The sequence below is a fragment of the Saccopteryx bilineata genome, chromosome 2 (genome assembly GCF_036850765.1).
Source record: "Saccopteryx bilineata isolate mSacBil1 chromosome 2, mSacBil1_pri_phased_curated, whole genome shotgun sequence".
Lineage (NCBI taxonomy): Eukaryota > Metazoa > Chordata > Mammalia > Chiroptera > Emballonuridae > Saccopteryx > Saccopteryx bilineata.
This window is the reverse complement of record NC_089491.1, coordinates 226,747,741-226,765,045: the sequence shown is the minus strand read 5'-3', so window position 1 is coordinate 226,765,045 and position 17,305 is coordinate 226,747,741. Positions and strand designations below refer to the sequence as shown.

The window sequence follows — 17,305 nt, the reverse complement described above, 5'->3', positions numbered from 1 at the left end:
GAGAGGGACAGATAGGGACAGACAGACAGGAAGGAAGAAAGATGAGAAACATCAATTCTTTTTTGCAGCTCCTTAGTTGTTCATTGATTGATTTCTCATATGTGCTTTGACTGGGGGGCTACAGCAGACCGAGGGACCCCTTGCTCAAGCCAGCAACCTTGGGTTCAAGCTGGTAAGCCCCACTCAAACCAGATGAGCCCATGCTCAAGATGGCAACCTCGAGGTCTCAAACCTGGGTCTTCTGCATCCCAGTCCGACGCTCTATCCACTGCGCCACCACCTGGTCAGGCTTTTTTTTTTCATTTTAAAAATAAGCTATGGACATGAGGAATCAATTAAAACAATAACTTTCTTATTTATTAACCTTTATCACTCTCCCCTGATAGCCCCACAAGGAAAAAAGAGCTTGTCCCATCCCAAACAGCTGCTTCAATGTTGCCATTTTATTTAAATGTAAAGGATTAACAGGAATGACTTGAAAGAAGAATGAATGTTTTGTTTTTGTTACTATTTTTTTAAAATAAAATGATGTAATAACTTTCTATCTAGGCAAATAGCCACTCCCGTTGCTAGGAAAGTGCCCGGTCTGGTAGCTGGGAAGGAGGGTCTCTGTAACAGGGTTCTCTCCTGTTGTCTGTTTGCATAATATTGGAAAGAGACATTCTATGCATAATGCAGAAAATAGAATGCCATCTCAGGGGCAAGACTACTTAGCAGGCCAGAAAACCTAACTTGTTCTGAATAAAAAGGCAACCACACTTAACAAATTGGAAGACCTGGCTCGGAGGAGTGGGGTAAATGACTTCACCTCTCCATGGCCCCTTGGTCCCAAGTGAAGAGCTGATGACCTGATGCTAATTTGGAATGGTGGAGGAATTCTCCATTAAACCCTCTGGCCGGGGTTGTCTGGTTGCGTGAGGTGGCTCAACCAGGGCAGCCCCCTCATAAGAGTGCATGTCTCCTCTGTTCTGACTGGGAGCAGCTAGACTCCCAACGAAACATGCAGGACAACACACTTCAAAATAAGAAACAAGGGGGTGGTTAGGAACAAGGCACTCACCAGCCTTGCCCTCTGCCCTTGGAGCAGGGCTCAGAGAGAGTTCCGCAGACCCACCAAAGGCTCTTTGCCACCCCAGGGCAAGGTCCCACGCATTTTGAGTTTTATCCTACACTGGGCTTTTGAGGCGCCCTCTGGCTGTGGTGGGAGTACCATCACTGCCCTGGGTTCTCCCTGGTCAGTACTGGGTGCACTGACTCACTGTCCTCATCTCTGAGCAGGACCCACCCACCTCGGCTCAGAAGGCTGCTCTGATGGTGGTAGCTTCTAGAATATTGTATGCCACTGCCCATCTCAAGACAGGTGAGGGGGACCAGGTCTTGAGTCTCTATCACTCCCTGTCACGGCGCTTGTATTTGGGAGAACACAGAAAGCTTCTCAGGGTTAGGAACTGAATCACTGGGACCTCTGTGTAAAAATGACAGTGTTTTCCTGGGGTGCCCCCGGACCCCACCCCCTTCCTGCAAAGCAGGGTCTTGTCCAATGGGGACATGGACTCTAGGTGTCTGTCCTCTGTGGGGTGTGTCTGGAAGTAGGTGTTGTCTGAACCCAAGGTCACGTAGCTCTCGAGGGAGGGTCACCCAGCAGCACCCGTGGGCAGGAGGCCAGGGAGTTAGCACGTCATTGTAGACTAGGAAGGCCAGAGACATGTGTCCCTAGCAGAGCCTGGGGAATAGAGCTACCAGGAAAAAGGGCCTTTGTGGGGTTCAAGTCCTCTGCATATGCAATCCTGTGGCTTTTTCCTCTCAGCCTCTGAGTTGACGAGGTCCGGGGACGTCACTCTGGACACGCAGCTGGTCGATGGCTGCCCAGTCCCCTCAGGCAGCACGGAGTTGAGCTCTGGCCTATTTTAAGTTGTCTTTTTTTTTTCCAGGAATTTATTTATTTATTTATTTTTAAAATTTTTATTTATTCATTTTTTTTTTAGAGAGGAGATAGGGAGAGAGAGTGACAGAGAGGGAGAGAGAGGAGAGAGAGAAGGGGGGAGGAGCTGGAAGCATCAACTCCCATATGTGCCTTGACCAGGCAAGCCCAGGGTTTCGAACCGGCGACCTCAGCATTTCTAGGTCGACGCTTTATCCACTGCGCCACCACAGGTCAGGCTAAGTTGTCTCTTGTATGAATTAAACCATTAGGGTCTCTGCCTGCACGGCCCTTTCTCGTCTTTGACTTCCCAGTTCCTTCTGCTCAGGACTCTCTGGCTTTCAACTCAAACCTCTCTGGCCTTGTTGGAAAGTGTGGGAGGTGGTTCTGAAAAGACAAGTATTTCTGCACTTGGACAAGGTGTGGGGTGTCAGCGGAGATCAAAGTCCTTCCCTGGCAGGTGCATACCTGTGATACACACAACCTTCCCTTCCCTTCCCTTCCCTGCCCTGCCCTGCCCTGCCCTGCCCTGCCCTGCAGTCCTAGAGAAGATTTCTGACTGCTCCCTTCCCTCCTGCGGCAGGTGGAGCTCACGGGGAACAGTATCTATGAGTATATCCATCCTTCCGATCATGACGAGATGACAGCTGTCCTCTCGGCCCACCAGCCTCTTCACCATCACCTGCTCCAAGGTATTTATCTTCTCCAGACAATCAGAAACCAGAGTGAACACAAGGTGATGCTCTGGATGGGACCCAAGGGTTTTGCTTCCTACGCTGCCCAGCTGGGGCCTCCAGCAAACACACCCACCAAGTGGAATTAGCTTTTATGCCTCTGTCCTTCAAGCCACACTACTGATCCCCATCAGGTGCTAGAGACTATGATCAGTGCTGGATCAGAGATACAGAAAGTGGTCAGAGGCTTCTGCCTGAACTGCTCTCAGTTTGAGTTGTAACAACACAGGTCTAGACCTGGGTTTCTTAACCAAAGGGTCTGAGGGTGGAACTCAAGTTTGTGAAATTCAATGGGGAGAACTACGTTTTATTTCTCCAGTTGTAATTTAATATTTCCTTTGCTTCTAGATTGTACACAGTAAGCCATGTACTGTCACTAATCCCCTCGCTACTTCGAAATTTCAAGAGTTCTGAGGCCCTGCTAGAACTGGGTCTTGTTGTTTGCAAGCATATCACCACTGATTGTAACAACTGTTTTCAATAACTTGTAATATATCCATTTGTAATCTCATATATTTCACTTCACGCACTTAGAAATGTTATTCTGCATGGAGATTTGTAGGTCTTGTCATGGCCCAAATCAGTTCAGAAGCCCTGGTCCAGATGGATGCTAGTCTCCCTCACTGGCCTAGCTCCATCTGGGGACAGGATCCTCCTCCTAACAGCCCCACCCCATCATTTCACATGTGTTGGTTGGGTCTCTACTGTGGTAAGCACTGTGTTAACACAGACATGGCATGACTGTGCAGTGAGGACATGGAGCACATTGTGCCACTGATGATCCCTTAAATGACAATTGCACTGTGTGCTTGGAAGACACGGTAGGACCTATTCTAGGAGCCCCAGTCTTGTAACTCCCTCTGACAGTCCAATGAGACCGACCAGCACGTGGACCAAGGGTTTCTTGTCTGCTTTGGACTGTAGCATCCCAAGTTGGTCAAAATTGCCCAGTGGGACGAAAGAGTCTGAAGGAGTAATTTCTAACAGAACAAGGGCCAGGACTGAACGCTGCACTTGCAGCTAATTCTTTCCTAGTGGAGTTGTTTAAAGCTGAGCAAAGACACAGGAGTCTTAGAGAATTCCTCAGAACATTGTGTTGTTATTGCGTGAGAGTGGGCTTTCTCCACTAGCTCTGACTTCATCCTTCCCTTCCCTGGCATCGCTCTTAAAACAGATGGGGCTATTTAGAAAAACAATAGCAAATGAATCTTGAGACTATCACGAGCCCCTTTCCTCCTGGTTTCTGCAGGTCTGAGTTCGAGGCAGAGAAACATAAAGGTCTAGGAGAGGTGGGGTTGCCCCTGACTCAAGTCCACAGCCACCGAGTGTGGAGGGACTGGGTTTCACATGGGCTCGGTTTTCTCCCCGACTTCTTGCAGAGTTGGTTTTCTGTGTCTGAATTGGCCCTGTGGTTTTATGGTAATTGTGTGAGAAATAGGCTCTCCCAAAATGTGTTAGTTACCATGTGATGCCATTGAGACCCATGTGTCTTGGTCTGAACGTGGGGCAGACAGGCGCCTGTGTTAAAGGGAAGCTGTTGCCCCGTGGACCCCAGCCTACAGCGGAGGGTTGTGGGTAAATATGGCAGCCTCTCCACCTGCAGGGGCATAGGCCTCTTAGGTGAACCGCTTACCTGCACCCAGCATGCTCTCAGGGAGGGCGGAAGGCTGCGCTTCCATTCCCAGCAGTAACCTTCCTGTAAAAAGTAATTTATTAACCACCATCCAATGGCTGTTTGTTTAGAGTGACCTCACCCTCACTCAGGGGCACGGGCACTTGGGCAGTCGTACCTCAGAGAGCTGGTGTCCCTTGCTAATGCAGAGGGCGTCTCCTTGGGGCCTCACTTGCCTGTGCACTAGTGAGGGCAGAGCTCCATGCACAGGGCCTGCATGAGGAACAAGAGGCAGGCTGTGGCCCAGCCAGGGACACAGTGATGGTCACGGTGATTCATCCAGGGCTGATCACAGGGTGAAAGCGTCCATCTGGTCCAGCAAGTCTGTTGGAGCCTGTTCCCCATTCCTTGTTGCTGGGCCATCTCGGTGTCCATGGGCACGGCTGCATGTACAGTCCTCACTGTGATCCCAGGTTGGTACTTCCCGGGTTCTTGCTATGGACCCACTTCAGGCTGCCTTCCTCTGGAGCACATGGGAGCAATGTCAGGATGGGGCTAGTCTCCTCATGCCACCCAGGTCCTGGCCACTAGCGAAGCTCTCTGGGCCAGGATCTGAGCAGCTAGGATGAGGCTTCTGGCTGACTGTCCTGGTCCTGAGTGTTTATTGATATCATTGAGATGAAGATGGGGTGGCATGGTGGGACAGTTGGCCAATCTAACCTGACTTCTGCTTTCAGAGTATGAGATAGAGAGGTCATTCTTTCTTCGAATGAAGTGTGTCTTGGCGAAAAGAAATGCGGGCCTGACGTGCAGCGGATACAAGGTTGGAGGAGCTGCGGGCCGGGCGGGGTGGGGGGAGGGGTGGCAGTGGGTCTTTACTGTTTTAGATTTTGCTCCACACCAAGAACATATGCAGACAGGAAGGCATGGGGACCCAAACATTTCATGTCCCCTAACATGGAGCTTTCTAGTGACGCTGCTCATGAGCAGGTGTGAGAGCTGGCATCTTATAAGACTGTGCATCCTGTGAGACCAGGACTATATGTGGCTAAGAGTAGAATCTGACCTTGGCACCTGCAGGTTCTACTCTGCACACCAGTCAGTCCAACTGGGGCAGCTGTCCTCGAGCTAGCTCCGCATCCGTATTCCAGGGCAGGGTCCCAGGCCACGGTGGGTATTCAGAGTGCAGAAATGGCACTCTGGTCCTCAGGACATTCAGCTAAATCCAGTTGACTAGGGCGGTGCTGTGCATGTAACAGCACAGCCCCTTCTGAGTGCAGGGTCGAGTTCTCGTCTGCAGTGCCACAATCTAATGAGATAGACTCATGTCACCGCAGCCCTTTGAGGGAGTAAGATTGGCTGTGATCAGGGACACCAGCTGACAAGCAGGAGGTCAGGCAGGCTCAGGCTCAGGGTCCGCCCCCCTCCACCTGCTCCCCGGCCAGTGTCTCTGCCACACTTGGCCACTTGTGCTCCAGTCAACTCCAGTACCCAGGAGTAGGTCACCTAAAGAGCCTGTGGGCAACATTGTGCCTTAGCGTCACAGTCAGCTGCTCCCCGAAAAGAAGGGCAGGTTGGGGGATGTCCAAGCTGAACCCCCCTTTGATCCTTTTTACCCTTCTCTGGAGGTGGAGGTGGATGAGAGCCTTTTTTGCAGGAATCTTTGAGTATTAGAAAACGAGGGAGGGGTGGGCTGAAGAGAGACGGGTGTGCCTCTGTAACTTTGTCTTCTTTCTGGACTGTTCCTCCCTGCCTCCTCCCCATCTCAGGGTCCGCCTTTCCCTTTCCCTTCAAATCTTTTTTTCTTTTTTTAAGATTTTATTTATTCATTTGAAAGAGGAGAGAGAGGAGAGACACAAGGGAGGAGGAGCAGGAAGCATCAACTCCCATATGTGCCTTGACTGGGTAAGCCCAAGGTTTTGAACCAGCAACCTCAGCTTTCCAGGTCGACACTTTATCCACTGCACCACCACCACCACAGGTCTGGCCTCCCTTCAGATCTTAAGCAAAACACATCACCCATCTTGCCCTTGGTTTCCTCATCAGTAAAATGTGAGAGTAGACAAGAAGGATTTAAAAATGTGTTCAGCTGTAGAGGTGTTAAATAGATCTAGGAATCCTGGGGAAGTCTTTTGAAAAGGGCATTTAAGATTTTAGCTGCTCAGCCTGACCTGTGGTGGCACAGTGGGTAAATTGTTGACCTTGGAATGCTGAGGTCACTGGTTCAAAACCCTGGGCTTGCCTGGTCAAGGCACATATGGGAGTTGGTGCTTTCTGCTTCTCTCTGTTTCTCTTCTCTAAAAAAAAACTGAATAACATTAAAAAAAAATAAAATATATCTTAAAAAAAAAGAATTTAGCTGCTCATCACTGTTGTTATGGTGATCGTGATCCTTTCAAGATTTTACTGACTTTAACTTGCTTCTAATACTGAGGCTTAAGGCTGCATGAATGTTGCTGCTTGACATTTGGAACACTAGACATTTTCTCCTGTGTGGTTTCTGGCTGTAACAATTACAAGTGTTTCTCTGTAGTCACTCTGGATTTTGCTTTATTACAAGGGGATAAAATCTTGAATTATAAGTAAAATAAAATATTTTTAAAGTGAAGCACTTTTTTTTTATTCTACTGAAAGAATTCTGGATTTACTGGCGTGATATTACTTGTCAAGTGATATAAACATCAAGTTAACAGATGTCAAATTCAATCCCATTGGAAGATAAGCATTATAGTCGCTGAAGTGAACATTATGGAACAAATGGTCAGCTCCCCAAAATGTTGTTGTGCCATCAAATCGAGACTTGGCGATGAGTTAATTATGTATAAATCCACTATATATTAGAGAGCCTTAATTTGAGGAGTAAGTTGAACATAGTCGATTAGAGAGGACAACTCTTATATTTTATGATATTGTTTCTTTTTTTTTTTTCCTAAGTGAAAGGAGGGGAGATAGTGAGACAGACTCCCACATGCACCCTGACCAGGATCCACCGGGCAACCCCCGTCTGGGGCCGATGCTTGAGTACTGACCTGGATATTATTTCTTAACCAAGAAGAACAGCTTCATTTATCCTGAGCAGTGCATCAGGTGTTTGGTCACACAGCCCAGTGCATGTTGGGAACAATGAGCAGGCCCAGGGCCAGGAGGAGTGGGTGCCTATCTGCCCCCTGGGCTGCCGGTGACTGACCCTCCCCTCTGCTCTCCCAGGTCATCCACTGCAGTGGCTACTTGAAGATCAGGCAGTACATGCTGGACATGTCCCTGTACGACTCGTGTCACCAGATCGTGGGGCTGGTGGCTGTGGGCCAGTCGCTGCCGCCCAGTGCCATCACTGAGATCAAGCTGCACAGTAATATGTTCATGTTCAGGGCCAGCCTCGACCTAAAGCTGATATTCCTGGACTCCAGGTGAGCTTGGCACCTGCTGCTTCTACAGAGTTCCAGAAGGTACTGATGGTAGACACTGGCCCCTGATAGCAACACTGTTAAACAAAGATGTAACGAGGACTGAGTCATGCTAAGAATGTGAATTAGGAAGGGATGTAGTGACACCAAGTCATGAATTGAAAGAACTAATATCAGTCTCTGTGCTCAGGTGCAGCCAGCTTCTTCAGCTTATGGGCACTTTAAAAATCTGTTGGAAATAGGCTGTGGGCACAGGCAGCCTCTTTCAAAGGCCCACAGTGTCAGGATTCTGCCTTGTGTTGCCATCCAGTCGGAGGACTTGAAAAAAACAGGTTCCTACATGAAGTGGTGGGTGGGAGGCCTTCCAGCCCAGGTTGCAGCAGATAGGTGGCCTTCCCTGGGCAGGGGGCAGGGGAAGGAGAAAGGGGTAAGCTGGGACCACAAGCTCATAGGTGCCCTGTCTGGGTCTGGGCTGGGAAGGTCAGGCTGCAATGCCCCCAGAACTGTCTCTCCCAACTGTCCTGTCCTCTCTTACTTGGGAATTCCCGCCAATTTGAGACTCTCCAGAGAGAGCAGGGAGGGTGAGTGAGGAGGAGTTTCTGATGGCTGAAGCCTAGAGCTGGGCCAGTCTGCTCAGCTGGAGGGGTCTGTGCTGCAGGTCCTTAGGGTGAGCTGCTGGCCTGACAGTCTTCAAGCCTCAGGCCTCTCGGGCTTCCAGTTTCTTATCTATAAAAACAAACAACCCTGCTCCACCCACCCTGCTACCCACAAGGCAGTTAGAAGAGATGAAATTAGGTAACAGATGAGAAGCATTTGTTTTTATTTTATTTTTTTTAATTTATTCATTTTAGAAAGGAGAGAGAGAGGGAGAGGAGAGAGAGACAGAGAGAGAGAAGGGAGGAAGAGCAGGAAGCATCAACTCCCATATGTGCCTTGACCAGGCAAGCCCAGGGTTTCGAACTGGCGACCTCAGCATTTCCAGGTCGACGCTTTATCCACTGCGCCACCACAGGTCAGGCCAATGAGAAGCATTTGTAAAAGTCAAAAGCCTGATAGACCAGCAAGGTGAGTCCCTTTGCCTCTTGGCCTCTTAGAAGGTTCCTCAGCCATACAAACAGAATCGCGTTCAGAGAACCCACTCCTGACTTGTGCTGTGCAGGGCTGAGCTTATCCAGAGAAAGGAGATATATATGGATTCGCTTGTTTGTTTTCTGTATATCCTAAAGCTATGGTTTATCGATCCCCACACACACACACACTTTTTGTGATAAAATATGCATAACATAAAATTGATCATTTTAACCATTTATTAAAGAAAAACAAATTCAGGCCCTGGCCGGTGGCTCAATGGATAAGGAATTGTCTCAGGGCACTGAGGTTATGGGTTCAATCCCCGGTCAGGACACATAAGAGAAGCAGTCAGTGAGTGCACAACTAAGTGGGACAACTAAGTAAAACAAAAGTTGATGCTTCTCTCTCTCTCCTTCCCCCACTCCTCCTTTTTCTCTCTCTCGTTCTCTCTCTCCCTCTCTCCTTTCCCCCCCTTTTTCCTTCCCCTCTCTCTCTACTTCCCAAAAAAGAAAAAAAGGAAAAAAGGAAAACAATCCCACCTGGCTAGGGGAGGAAGTTGATGATAAGTCAGTCTACTTCTGCGTCAGTGGACCTCAGAACAGTTCAGAAGTGGGGAGGCGGCACGGCTCAGCACGGCAGGGCATCATCCTGCTCCCAGGGACCCCAAGTGAAGAGTAACAGTAACTCTGGGAGAGGAAGGGCACCTCTCAGGATGGCCAAACGCTGACAAGTGCTGTTTTTCTGCGGTGGGGATGTCGGAGACGGTGGGGACATGGTACCTGCAGAACAGGGGTCCTGGGCTGGCTGGTGGTTGCAGAGCTGAGGTGTGGGAGTTGGGAGCCAGCCGTGACAGCGGACCTCCTTCCTGGTCCCAGAGCCACTTCTCATGTAGACAGAGAGAAAACCCTGCTGTCCAAGTTCTTTATTCTAGAAGCCTGAAAGGAGACATCTGGGTTCTTCCTTGTTTGTCTCCTAGTTTTTCTTTGACTGATCTAGGAAAACGCCCCCAAGACCTAGTGAATTCTTTAAAAAAAAATTTTTTTTTATGTATTGATTTTAAAGAGAGAAACCAATTTGTTGTTCCACTTATTTATGCACTCATTGGTTGATTCTTGTATGTGCCCTGACCTGGGATCACACCTGCACCCTTAGCATATTGGGGCTATGCGATAACCAACTGAGAGCTATTTGGCTAGGGCCTGGTGAATTCTTTACAAGAGGAAAGAGAGGCATCTCCCCAGGGGAGAGATTTCAGGTCTTAAGTTGTTCAACCCACACAGCTCTGAAACTCCAGGGACAAATAAAGGGTGTGACAGAAGAGGATGCACAGAGTTAGAGGGGAGGCCAGGTCTCTGGGGCCTCAGCCGGGGCCTTTCTCGAAAGCCAATGTTCCTCTGCATCAGGGTGTGAGGGCCCTGCCCCAGACGAGGAGAAAAGAAAGGTGGTGATCTTGAGGAAGGCTTGCGCCTCCACAGAAGACTGCCATTGTCCTACTAAGCACCAGGAAGCTTCCAGCAAAGCCTAAAGGCTTTTACTGAACATGGTCCTCTAGGAGGTGCTTCTTGAGGGGGGCCAGAAATGCGCTGAAGAATTCTTCACACTCGGAACAGAGGGGTTGGCCGAGCCCTGGGAGACCAGCAGACCAGCCTGGCAGAGGAGAGATGGTGGCTCTGACATGCAGACCCTGGAGCCCTGGAGCAGGGCTGGCTGGAAGCCTAGCAGCCCCAAGTCACAAGGGCAGTGGCCCCCCACCCAGCACAATCCCAGACACAGCTGAACTCAGCATAACCTGAAATTTGGTTCATGGGGGTTTTGTGGTATTTCACTTTGAAACTGTAGCTGGTGCTTTTGCTAAGGATGGGTGAACCGAGCGATGTTTGGGGTTTGGCAAATCCCTCTGACAGGTCTTCAGACACTAGAGGGTTGGAAAAAACCAGGAGGGCACGCAGCCAAACCATTCCCCTCCCCTTTAATTTTTTAAAGCCATGTGTACTTTGATGAGAAACTTAATACATGTGTTTCTGATTCATTTACACGTTCGGGACCGTTGTTCTGAAACTTTTCGTCCAAAGGGTCTGGGAAGCTTCTTTCATCCCCACACCAGAGAGCTGCCTGGTTTTCTTTCTGGGAAAGCCAGACATCTCAGCTTTCCTGCCACACAGAGTTGGACTCTGGTGGGGCCTGAAGTTCTAGGTGGCCCTTAGACAAGTCCCCGGAGCCCCGAAAGGCTCTGGCCTATGCACATTCCCTTCCTACCCACCTTGAGCCCAGCTCCTCCCTGCCGGGGAGGAACACCATGGAAATGCGTACACCAAATAGTGAGCGATTCCAGGGAAATATGAGGCTCTCGGAGATTTACGACCCGTGCCCGTGCAGAACTCAACAGAAAGGGGAGCAAGTGAAGGAATGAAAGTGAGGTCAAGTTTCCCCCATTTAATTTACAGCTAATGTTTCAGGTCTGGACTGGCAGGGCCGCCAGTCCCGGCCGTCCTCGGTCCCTGCCGCCTTCTCACCCATGGCCTCGCCTCCTTTGGAATCCCTTCTTGTCCCCTTTCATCTGTTCTTGAATATCTGTCACCAAGATGTTGTGGCCACCTCCTCCGAGGGCATAGTTCCCAGTGCATCTGCCACACGCAATTTTCACCTGTGGGTGGAGTGACCCGGATGCTGGGGACGATGCTGCCTGGGATGTGGACAGCCTCTTTTCTTCAAAGAGCTGTGGTGGGAAATTAATATGCCCGGGGCTTGATGAGAATGAAGAGGGGTAATGTCCTGTGATCCCTGGGAACATGCCTCCGTTGCTCTGCCCTGGTTGCAAGCCACATGCAGCTCTTTGACCCCTTGAGTGTGGCTCTTCCACAAAACACCATGTGCGGTGCTACCTCAATAAGGAATGTACCTACTTATATACTGTGTGTCCGTAAAGTTATGGTGCACTTTTGACTGGTCACAGGAAAGAAAAGAAGATAGAAATGTGAAATCTCCACCAAATATAAGGAAAACCCTCCCAGTTTCTGTAGGATGATGTGGCAGCATGTGCGCATGCGCAGATGATGACGTAACACCATGTATACAGCGGAGTAGCCCACGGTCATGCCAGTCGAGATGTGGACGGTACAGAGGAAAGTTCAGTGTGTTCTGTGGCTCGCTAAACTCGAATCCGTGACCAAAGTGCAACGTGAATATAGGTGCGTTTATAACGAAGTGCCACCATATAGGAATAACATTACTTGGTGGGATAAGCAGTTGAAGGAAACCAGCAGTTTGGTGGAGAAACCCCGTTCTGGTAGGCCATCAGTCAGTGACGAGTCTGTAGAGGCTATACGGGATAGCTACCTAAGGAGCCCTAAAAAATCTGTGCGTGAGCCCCATTGAACTGCACTGAATAGGTATGAAACTGGGAGAGTTTTCCTTTTATTTGGTGCAGATTTTACATTTCTATCGTCTTTTGTTGCTTTCCTGTGACCAGTCAAAAGTGCACCATGACTTTACGGACACACTGTAGTTTAAGTTTAAAAAATTTGGCTCTCAAAAGAAATTTTAATCCTTGTACTGTTGATATTTGGCTCTGTTAACTAATGAGTTTGCAAACCACTGCTCTAGTGAGCTGAAGGTTGACCTTCTATTCACAATATTTTTGGTGTTATGCTATTTCCGGGGTGGTCTAAAACAACCCTCTGTTGATGTGAGGCTGAAATGCCCCCAGTTATCCCCTGACCCCCATCAGGGAGGAACCACCAGCTGCATGTCATCCTGAACCCATCTGTGATAAGTAACAGTATCCAGTGCAGAATGGAAATTTAAAGGCTCACAAACACACACAATGGCCAAAATGTGGAAACAACCCAAGTTAAGTGTTCATCATCAAATGGACAGATAAACAAAAGGTGGAGTCTACAGGCAGTGGAATATTACTCAGCCATAAAAAGGGACAGCATTCTGACACCTGCTACAACATGGATGAACCTTGAAGACATCATGCTCAGGGACAGAAGCCATTGTATCACCCCACTTGAATGAAATATCTGGAACAGACCAAGTCAGAGCAATAGAAAGTAGACTAGAGGTTGTCAGCAACTGGGGGGGGGGAGTGGGGACTTATTATTTAATGGGTACAGAGCTTCTGTTTCAAGTGAGGAAAACGTTCTGGAAGTGGGAATGGGGATAGTCAGACAATATTGCAAACGGATGGTTGCCACTGAACTATACATTTTAAAATGGTTAAAATGGCAAAGTTTGTGTTATATCAGTGGTAGTCAACCTGGTCCCTACCGCCCACTAGTGGGCATTCCAGCTTTCATGGGGGGTGATAGTGGAGCAACCAAAGTATAAATAAAAAGATAGATTTAACTATAGCAAGTTGTTTTATAAAGATTTATTCTGCCAAACTTAGCAAAAATCCAACGTAAAGTACTTGGTAAGTAATTATTATTATATGTTTTAACTTGCTGTAACTCTGCTTTATAAATTTTATAAAGTAAAGTTACTTCCCTACTTTATAAATCACCATTACTGTGGAACCAGTGGGCGGTTAGAAAATTTTACTACTAACAGAGATACAAAAGTGGGCGGTAGGCATAAAAAGGTTGACTACCCCTATGTTATATGCTTATTTTACCACAATAATTTTTTTTAAATGGTTCCCACAAAAGTCCCTGGAGAGTGGGCTATTTCCCACTTTGGAGGCTTTCTCACAATATCGGTATCAAAGTTCCCCATGAAGGTCCCCAGATAAGCTTCACCTGACAGGGGAGGAGGTTTTAAGCCATCCCAGACATTCTTCTAGCCAGTGGTTTCAGAAGAACATTCCTGCTCATGAATAGTGCTACATCCTGCCCTGGGCTGGAGTTCAAAGACTTTCTTCTTGTTAAAAAAAAGAGCATTCTTACTTTCCAAAATCAACATTCTCCCCCCTACCCAGCCTTTTAGCACTTGATTAGTTGGCAAAACCAATATTAGTTAAAATGAAAGGCAATCCACAGAGCAGGGTAACTCACGGTGCCCCCGTCCTCCCCCAGGGTGACTGAGCTGACCGGGTACGAGCCACAGGACCTAATTGAGAAGACCCTCTACCATCACGTGCACGGCTGCGACGTGTTCCACCTCCGCTACGCACACCACCTCCGTGAGTACCGTGCTCACACGGTCCTGGGTCGCTGCTAGCCAGGGAGGAGGCGCTGAGGATAGAGTTGGGCAGCAGCCTTTGTTTGGTACAATAACCATCTGAGGTGACTCTTAAACCTCAGGCATGAGTCCTTGCACCCCAGGGTTTAAGCACAGCTGCTCATCCTCGGCTCCCAAACACCCAGTGAAACTCCGGCAGGTGTGGGGGATGGTACAGAAGTTGCTAGATTCTAGATTGCAGATTAAGAACCTAAATTTCTCATTGACATCTGGACACCAGTTGTGAATAACAGCCACAGCACTTAAAGAACCAATACAGAGTCCTTCTTATGGTCAGACAGTAGTTTAAATGAGTAAATATCTAATCAACCCAGTGAAAGAGAGTTTTGTGTTGATGATCCTCCTTTTGCTGTTGAGGATGCCGATGTCCAGAGAGGTTATGCCACCTGCCCACAGTCACCCAGCAGGGAGGCAGCAGAGTTGGGAGCTGAACCCAAGCAGTGACCAGCCTTCGACCACTGCCCACCATCCGGCTGGGGAAGCTCAGGGGAGACCACAGGTTCCTAGGATGGGAGAAGTCAGAGTGGAAAGAGTGAACGAATAGTATTTGATTTTCCAACAGAGGCAGTCTGGGGGCCATTTTGGATCGGCCATTTGCTCTAGTCACTGAAATGCTTGAAGAGAAATGATACATCTAGAATCCAGATTGAGGCAGCAGACCATGTGGGGTGGAGAAGAACACCTCCTCCTCGGCCATCCAGCCCACCATGCCTACGGCCAGTCCAGGAGAGCTTGTTAATGGGGTGCAGAGGTTGGAGGAGCCGGATCTCCCACAGGGAGTCTGGATGGCATGTCTTCCATCTTGCTTTGCTCTATGTTGACTAAGAGATGTTAGAGGACAAGTTGCTGGTGTTGTAAGTTGATGGCAGGCCCATGGGCTGCACCCCCTGCAGCCATGTTGTCTGCCTGCTGTTCCATGTGGACTGGGGCCCAGTGGGCATGGCAGTTACTAGAGTGTCACTGTTCCTTCCTCCCAAGTCACTTCAGGCAGAGACCTGTGACAACAAGGACATCCCTGCACAGATGCAGACCCTTTCTTCTCACCCCTTTCAGTTTACAAGTCTCTCTGTGCACGAGAGACTTGGAGTCATGAACATCCTTTTTATTTATTCATTTATTTTTAATCACCAAATCATGATCTCATATCAACATCCCTGTCCAAAACCAAGCTTCCTAGGGAGGCAACTGCTTTGTGTTTGGACAGGATCAGCCAGTTGGCATCACTAGTCATGGAGCTAGAGAGGCCCTTTCCTCATACAAACTGGGCAGAAAGTGTCCATGATAGAATCAGATCTGTGGGAGATGTGACTGGGCAGACAAAAAGGGGCGTGTGTGCTTTGTCTCAATGAGAGCGACCGGGCGATGGTGCAGCCCAGCCATGCACCCAGCACAGTCTGGAAAGCAGGGCAGCGGGGAAAAGGACAAAAACACGAGTGCTCACAGCTCAACACCTCCTAGCAGCCCCCGGCAGGGACAGTTCCCACCACTGTCGTGGGAGAGAGGGCGGGCAGTGGCTCTGAACCCCCTCTGCCAAGGCAGGGGCATGTTAGGGAGCAGTTTAAATATTCTGCAAGTGAGTTGAAAGCAAACCCTTGAATGATGTGAATAAAGAGTTGTTCTTCAAGGCAGGGCTGCAATGCAAAGAGAGAAGACTTACAGAGTTAAAAGTCTTTGCTTTAAATACCATTTCATTTTTGAACCTCTCACTCTGTCTGGCAAACACAGGGGGCAGGGGTGTTTTTCGGGGAAATAAATACAGTGTTTTTGGGAAGGTAATGAGGCCACAGTGATAACCTGTTTGGTGAGGCAGTTTGTTTTCTGTGTCCCCAACCAGGACTGGGTACTTCTCCCGGATTGTGGCTTTTGGGCCATGTGGGGAACCGCCACTCTTGTGTCGCTTTCCCAGGTGAGCAAGGCAAGCCTCCAAGGAGGAGCGATGCACGACAGGCCCCGGCTGAGTCTGGCAGGACAGGATCGCAGACCATTAGGCTCTGAAGCCCTCAGCCAGTCTCTGCACACTCTGGGTCTTAAGCTCAGAGACTTGGGCTTGGTCTCTGTCCCCGGGAACCCCAGGCTTCCTGAGCTCACTTGGTTTACCAAACCCACAAGGGGCTTTTATCTGGGAGGCTTCCTGAGATCTACATGACAAATTCATCCTGCCTCCTTCGGAGCGTGGGCTCCCCAGGCACGGCAGTGATCTGTAGGAGCCCAGAGGAAAGGTGAACGCTGCCAGCTTCCAAGGAAAACACAGAAAAGGCAAAGTGTTCAGAAACCAGGGGGAGCACGGCTTACTTGGCCAAATGGGCTAGAATTGGTAAATGAACGCCAACAGGAAATAGCAATATGGACAATGATTGCTACTGTGCTGTGACTCTGACCTTAACCATGGCCAGGAAACCACCGCAGAGACAGGAGGCCCAGAGCGAACCCCAGCCAGGCTGCGGGGAGGCGGGTGTGCCCTCCGGATCCGCCGTGATCCCCAAGTCTGCCTCATTCTGCCCTGCACCAGCTTCTTTGGATTCACAACAGGAGAGTGACGGCAAAACCAGCCAGGCTCCAGCCCACACCAGGGCAGGAATTAGTCTTCTAGAGCTCAGCCTTAGCTCCAGCGGGAGTTCTTCGGACTTCCCCTGAGGGCAGCCATGACATCAACGTGGTGCTTCTTCCCCTCCAAAGCCAGAACTTTCAGACAAAGAAAGAGAAGAGCATGGTTTTGGGGGCCAAGACCTTTATGGTGTGGAGCTTGGTCAGCTCTGAAACCTGTCTGGTGTGGCACTTGAGGCCTCAGCCCCCTTCCCAGGCACAGAACAGGGGCCGGTGGGGCCAACTCCAGAAGCTGACTCTGAGCTTGAGGCTCAAGTGTAATAATAGTTTCTTTGGACCATGACTCAAATATGGAGTAGGGAGGGAATGGTGAGCTGGAATAGGAAGGAACCATTAGATGGGTGCTGTCCACTGGGTACAGCCACAGGCCACCTGCTCTCCATCCCTCTGGGAAACATGAGCTGAGTGAGTTACCAACATGGCTCCTGGCAGTCACTGGCTGAGGGCTGCTTTTGGGGTGTGACTTGGGGTAGGCTTATCCCACATCTGCCAGACTGGGCTCAGCCAAAGAAAGGCCTTAGGAGGGAGCGGGGGGAGGGGGAGAGAGAGAGGAAGCTCCGCACTTACTTCTTCACAGCATCCCCTCCCTTCCCTGGCCTCCAGCCTCATTAGGGTGTTCTCCCTTCAGCATCCACCGCAGGTTACTCCTCACTCCCAGCCCAGTCGGCCACCTTTTCCTTACAGGCACGAGTCACCTCTCCTGGGGGGTCTCTGTTGCCCTCACTGTCTAGGGTCCCTGCTGGCTGAATGGAGTGTCCTCCACACTCAAGCCCCT

The 17,305-nt window shown here is 49.5% G+C and overlaps 1 protein-coding gene across 3 annotated transcripts in view; it reads left to right on the top strand.

The window, feature by feature from the left end:
- The window catches only part of SIM2 (SIM bHLH transcription factor 2), a 53,339-nt gene that overhangs the window by 20,339 nt on the left and 15,695 nt on the right, over nt 1–17,305 (top strand). For all 3 annotated transcript variants that reach the window (XM_066259425.1, XM_066259424.1, XM_066259423.1), the window contains 4 exons: nt 2,505–2,613; nt 5,005–5,090; nt 7,475–7,674; nt 13,761–13,867. In XM_066259425.1, coding sequence (XP_066115522.1) covers nt 2,505–2,613; nt 5,005–5,090; nt 7,475–7,674; nt 13,761–13,867 — 502 coding nt within the window. The remainder of the gene's footprint in view (nt 1–2,504; nt 2,614–5,004; nt 5,091–7,474; nt 7,675–13,760; nt 13,868–17,305) is intronic.